The following is a 5,858-nucleotide window of genomic DNA, read 5'->3' as shown; positions in this document are numbered from 1 at the left end:
AATTATTCGATTTTTGTTCACTAATTTACAAAATCTTAAGTGAAAACAATCATTCTCTCAAAATTTCACGATCCTCTTATTTCAATCGCCGCACGTGGCCGGAGTTCTAAAGAGTCACTCAAACCCGACGCCTAGATGTCAGCACCTTATTACGTCTACACGTCGCGTGTCTTCATAAGCTGCTTTATTTGAATAGAGACAGAATTTCAATCAATTTTTACGATGGACAGGCATGCATGCAGCAACGTTTTGTTCAAATTTATTATGCAAGTGGGTTTTTTTTTTAAATATCCATAGCTTGTAATTGTTCTAACGTAAACAATTGGCGCAGTCTTTAAAAAAAAATTAGTGTGTAAACACTAAAAGCGGTTGACAAAGCACACATAAAAGCGTTTCTGTTCAAAGTGGAAATGTTGAAAATGAAGCGATAACAACAATTTCATGTCGTCCGTAAAAAAATGTGCATTCTATTTATGAAGCACTTTGTATAAAAAATGCGTTTACCTACGTATAAAATTCAATTAACCCAGAAAGTAAGAGACTGTTTACAATATCGTAATTTTGCTAAATCACCATTAACACAAATAGAATATTTTTTTTATTATTTAAAAATGTTGAGTATATTCTAATGAACCACAAACAATTAATAAATTAAAGGACGACACTCAAGTTGCAATTTGTGAAATAACTCCAATCACATGTCGAAATGTCATAGAAAATTTCGATATTCAACTGATAACTGAAGATGCAGCTATGATAGACCATTTATGTAATATACTCTGCCGCGTATAATTGTAATGCAACATTTTTTGAAGAAACAGAACAGCTTGAGATAATTTCTCAATCTCTATTCTATTGAAAAAGGAACATGTAGACACGGTTCTTGCGATACAACCATATATAATAATCAAAACATTGTTTACCAAACTATTGCAATCTAAGGAGACGAAATAAAAACATAGCATTGCAAAAGAAATCTATGATGATCGCAATTCGATTTTTCCTCGTGCAATCGTATTCGATTAAGTACTAAGAGATGCTCAGCCTAGTTCCAGCGATCTATCAATTAGTATCCTTGAAACAGTATTTCTCTTAATCTTGCTCGAAAATCGGAAATGCAGGAGATGCGAACGCGAAGGTGCGTGCGCGCGCGTATCCGTAGGTAGAAACTGCGACAATGCAAATCTCGTTTCTGGCGTGTAGTTGAGTGGCGTAAAGGGCTTAGCGTTGCGGAGCGGTTGACTAGCGCGAATGCAATTAACCCTTAACTGGTAATGTGAAATTTTGATGCAGCCGCGTATAATTTGGTTAATTAAGAAACTCGTTTATTTATAGACCAGGCCGAGACGTGAAAACGAGGCCAGTTACGAGAGTACAGTCTCTCGCGGCACTGCGGCCGAAAATTCGAGGCAGCGCGCGTCGCCCCGGCATCGCGGAATTCTATTTTATTTCATAAATATAATAGTACTCGATTATTCCGACGTGCACGATAGTACCGGCAACTTTTTCATCGTATCGGCCGGCGATCGGGAAATGGGAAAGTTAATGGAATGGACCGATGCGCGTACATCGGATTTCGATGAACTTTTAATAACCACTGATAATGAATTTTCAATTGGCTGATAAAAAGCGTGCCCGACAGCTTGCGTATCGCCGATTGAAACGTTGTTCCCGTGAAATTAACCCCTTGCACGAGATTTTCTATTACTGTCGGACCGGTTGGAGGACGAGTGTAATTCTTATGTCTCCTACAGTTCGCTTATTTTCGCCGTCATCCACATGATACAGGCAAATCGAGTCAACTGAAAAAAAAACAGAACCGATTACTTTCCGGTCGATTAAACGCATGCCGGAATTAAACTGCATACGGGTAATTCTTGAATGCGCTCGACGCGCGTAGGCAATACGTTCCCGATCGATTCTTGCCCCGGTCGAGCATCGAGTCCGTGCCGAGACGGCCAGTCCGCAGATTCCGCGTGAAAAATCACGGAATAATTAATGACCATCGCGGAGCCCGATATTGACAACATATGCGACCGCCGCGCCGGCATGCGAAGCAAATCTGCGGCGACACATGCGTGGAAAATCGCATGCACCGATCGGGGGATGCGTGACATCTGTCCTCGGTTCGCCCGGTTCAAATGCCGGCATTACACGATTCGACAACGTTATGGCCGATGTCTTCATCTCGCTCCCCACGTGGACATTGTTACGCTAAAAGTTATCGACTTGTCGAGTCAGCGTCAAACGCTTTCGTTCCAGCATCCTCTAATGGAATTATTATCGGAACGGCGGAAAATTATGAGTCGCTTTCTTCGTCGAACAATAACTAGGGGAGATTGGGGAGATTTGGGACCGTTTCACATTTTTATACAGAGCGTCCCTGAAACGTACGTACACGTGGGCACCGAGCGAGTCCTCATGAGAAAACATGGAAAACGTATAGAATAACTGTTTTTTTTTTGTTTGGAATTTAGTTTTCGAGAAAATTGAGTTTGAAAATTCGATTTGTAAATACGTCTCTGCAGCTATGATATGGTTCGTCGAGCGATGTATGTCGTGTCTATAACCGCAAAGCGAATTTTCAAATTCGATTTGCTCGAAAACCACATCCCAAACAAAAAAAAATCGTTCTGTATTTTTTTCATATTTTTTTATGATGAATCACTCTGCTCACTCCTACATAACCTCAAAGGGCACTCTGTGCAATGAAGAGTGGACAAAGTTGAACAGGTTATTGCAATTGTGAAATCTTGTTCTTGATTAATGATGATAGATTATAAAATGTAGTCATGATTACTGATTTAGTCTAGTAATAACATTTAATGTTATGATTACCATTTTGTAAGCTGTTACAAGAGTAATCGCGAAATATTCGATTACTATTCAAACTCTGTAAACACCATATTGTGCAGTATTTGTAATTAGTTCTACCGAATTTTATTAATTTTCTTTTTGCAAGGTGTACGTTACTGTGTTAATATTGATTTTTCCGGGACTTAATATGTTTTATATGATAATTTATTGAATATTATTTACACAGTTCGATTTATTGGTTTCGATTTAAGACGAGATATACCATTATAATTCTCGTTTGATAATTGTGTAGGAAAAACATATGATAAATAAATAAACTGAAGAATTATATATTGTTCTAAATATATTTTATTTATGTTCATAAAAATGAACCTTGTTTCTCATCGAGCATATAATAGTGACGACTGTAATTTATTTTCTAACTCTAATTACCAGTTAATATTGTCTATACATAAATTGTAACACATCATCTAAATGTTTTTGCTTCTAACTTACATTGCTCTGCGAAGCCAGGTAACAGCAAATTTTATGAATTTATGACTAGAAAGAGTAAATTTAAACGTAATATAATTATATTATTTTCAATGTAAAGGGTGTCCCAAAAGTCACGCAAGAAGTAATTTGGATAGAAAACACAGATTTATAATTAAAAATTCTAAATTTTTTATTGATTTATATAGTATACAGTATAGGGTTATGTATGGAATAGCATATCGGGTAAATGGCCTCCAAGACTTTGCTGACACATACGCACTCTTTTGTTGAAATTTTCTATGATTGTTTTGCATAGATGTGGCTGAATTTCGTTGATACAGAGCTCAATTTCTTCCTTCAAGGCGTGGGTGGTCGTGGGCTTGTTGATATAAACCTTAGACTTTAAAAAACCCCAAAGAAAAAAATCTAACGGCGTTAAATCGCATGATCTGGGCGGCCAATTCTGATCACCAAAACGGGAAATTACACGACCAGGAAATGACTCATGCAGTAATTGAATTGTTTCTCGGGCTGTATGGCATGTGGCACCGTCTTGTTGAAACCACATGCCGTCCACATCCATATCTTGCAATTTTGGCACAAAAAACTGGATTATCATGTCGCGATAGCGAGCACCATTAACCGTTATTGCCTGACCAGCTGCATTTTCGAAGAAGAATGGTCCGATGATGCCTCCGACCCAAAATCCGCACCAAACAGTTACACGTTGTGGATGCATTTGTTTTTCAACAATCACTTGTGGATTTTCTGAACCCCAAATGCGACAATTTTGTCGATTAACAAAGCCATCAAGATGAAAATGAGCCTCATGTTGTTGCGAACTGTTGCTGCGAAACTTTCATTATTTGAAAAATATTGCTCAACAATAAAAATGCGTTGTTCTTTTGTGTAGCGCTCCATCTTTAATAACCCTGAACTGTCAGCTGTCATTCTGTATTTTTTTTTTGGTTGGCAACACTTTACCGCACAAATGGCACCAAATTCAAATCTTGCGTGACTTTTGGGACACCCTTTAATATAATAATGTAAAATAGAAATAAATTTTGATATATAAAATTTAGCTAGGAGCTGATGCACACAGGACATTTTGTTTTTTATTAAATAAACCTAGGAGAAAGAGGCGAGTTTTTTAAAAAATACAATTGATTTTGAAGACAGCGCATGCACAATTAGAATTATGTTCTAAAATTTCAAACTAACGATTAACACCAGATTTACGAAGCACTAAAAACAAATGTTTTATTTAAACTGGTAAAAGTAACAACATGACATTTATTCTGATTTTAAGGAATGTTATTATAATATTTAATTCATACATGTATCTTTACAATCTGAATAATCGTAAACTAAACAAATGACTCGTTATTTTGACGAGTTTTGTAAACCCCGGGTACTAAAGAGCCAGAATCGTCCGAGAGCTAATCGAATCATCATTAACCGCAATAGCCAGCAGCAATCAACTTATGTTATCATAAAAAGTAAAGCGGGACGTTTCAAAGCGCAAACAGAATCACGAAAATATGTCATCTGGCCGTCTGCCCCCGCCGAAATTAATAATTCGTTTGTACATACAACTCGGAGCGCAATTTCCTGATCGCTGCTCCATTACGAGTATCGCGTTCGACGATAAAAACGGTATCTCCTGTCGGCCGATAACGATAATAGAATCCCCTCCCCCTTAAAAAAAGGAGGAATTAGAAGAAGGGTAGCGAGACGAAGGATCGGGAGATTTAAACGGCGGGAACGGCGAAAAAATGGAGCGAAAGGAAACGAGAGGAGTAGAAAGCGGGAAAAGGAGGGAGAAATAGAGTCGAAGAGATGGAGAGAGAGAGAGAGAGAGAGAGAGAGAGAGAGAGATCGGAGAAAGAGAAAGAGGGAGAAAGAGGACGGCGGAGAAGGACGGAGGCTGGTCGGTAGAAGGGGGATAATAAAAGCCGAAGAAAAAAGAGAAAAGGCAGAAAAAATTGATACGATGAGGAAGGTAGAATGCAGAAGGAAGAGACGGGGCGGAAAGGAGGAGGGTGAGGAGGTGAAAGGATGAGGAAAGAAGCCAGCGAGTATCTCGCAGTACGGTAGCCACGCCAAAGGTGTATCATAGCAGGGTCCAAAGTGTCGGATGCTCGTGGGATGTTCGGGGCCGTGAGGCCCCTTGCCAGTCAGCCAGCTCGATGGAGGTAGAGAGTAGGTGCCTTTCCAGGGAATCGAACGGGTGCGACGAGGATGGAGCGACCGGCCAAGAGAGCGCGAACCAAAAGGAGAAGAGCCGAGGGCCGAAGGAGCGGGGAGGCAGTCGGCGTTCCGTCTTACCTTGTAATTTACTCACCGCGGGCCCCAGGCTATCCATCTCGTGGCATAACTCAGGGATGGGCCCATCGGACCATCGAAAATGTCACTTCTCGCGGGGCACCGTCGCTCCCGATGAATTTCGAATCGCGTGCGCCTTCCTATTTCGCTCGTTACACGCTCCTCCGGGCTCGCAGATGCACGTTGCACAAAATCACCGAAATCCTGCCGAAAATTATTACCTCCGACTCTACGACAAATCG

General features: G+C 39.9%; 1 protein-coding gene across 1 annotated transcript; it reads right to left on the bottom strand.

Moving 5' to 3' along the window:
• Positions 1 to 3,511: 3,511 nt before the first annotated feature.
• Positions 3,512 to 5,656, bottom strand: LOC144475472 (uncharacterized). The gene is made up of 2 exons (XM_078191425.1): positions 5,620 to 5,656; positions 3,512 to 4,059 (listed from the first exon to the last, which is right to left on the bottom strand). Exons 1-2 carry the CDS (start codon positions 5,654 to 5,656, stop codon positions 3,512 to 3,514), a joined length of 585 nt encoding a protein of 194 aa, XP_078047551.1.
• Positions 5,657 to 5,858: the final 202 nt, after the last annotated feature.

Source organism: Augochlora pura, chromosome 10, assembly GCF_028453695.1.
Source record: "Augochlora pura isolate Apur16 chromosome 10, APUR_v2.2.1, whole genome shotgun sequence".
Taxonomy (NCBI): domain Eukaryota; kingdom Metazoa; phylum Arthropoda; class Insecta; order Hymenoptera; family Halictidae; genus Augochlora; species Augochlora pura.
This window is presented reverse-complemented; position numbering and strand designations above follow the sequence as displayed.

Coding starts and splice junctions, on each gene's coding strand:
- LOC144475472 (XM_078191425.1), bottom strand. CDS start 5,656: ATGGATAGCCTGGGGCCCGCGGTGAGTAAATTACAAG. Junction 4,060..5,619: donor CGCGGTGAGTAAATTACAAG/GTAAGACGGAAC, acceptor TTTGGGGTTCAG/AAAATCCACAAGTGATTGTT.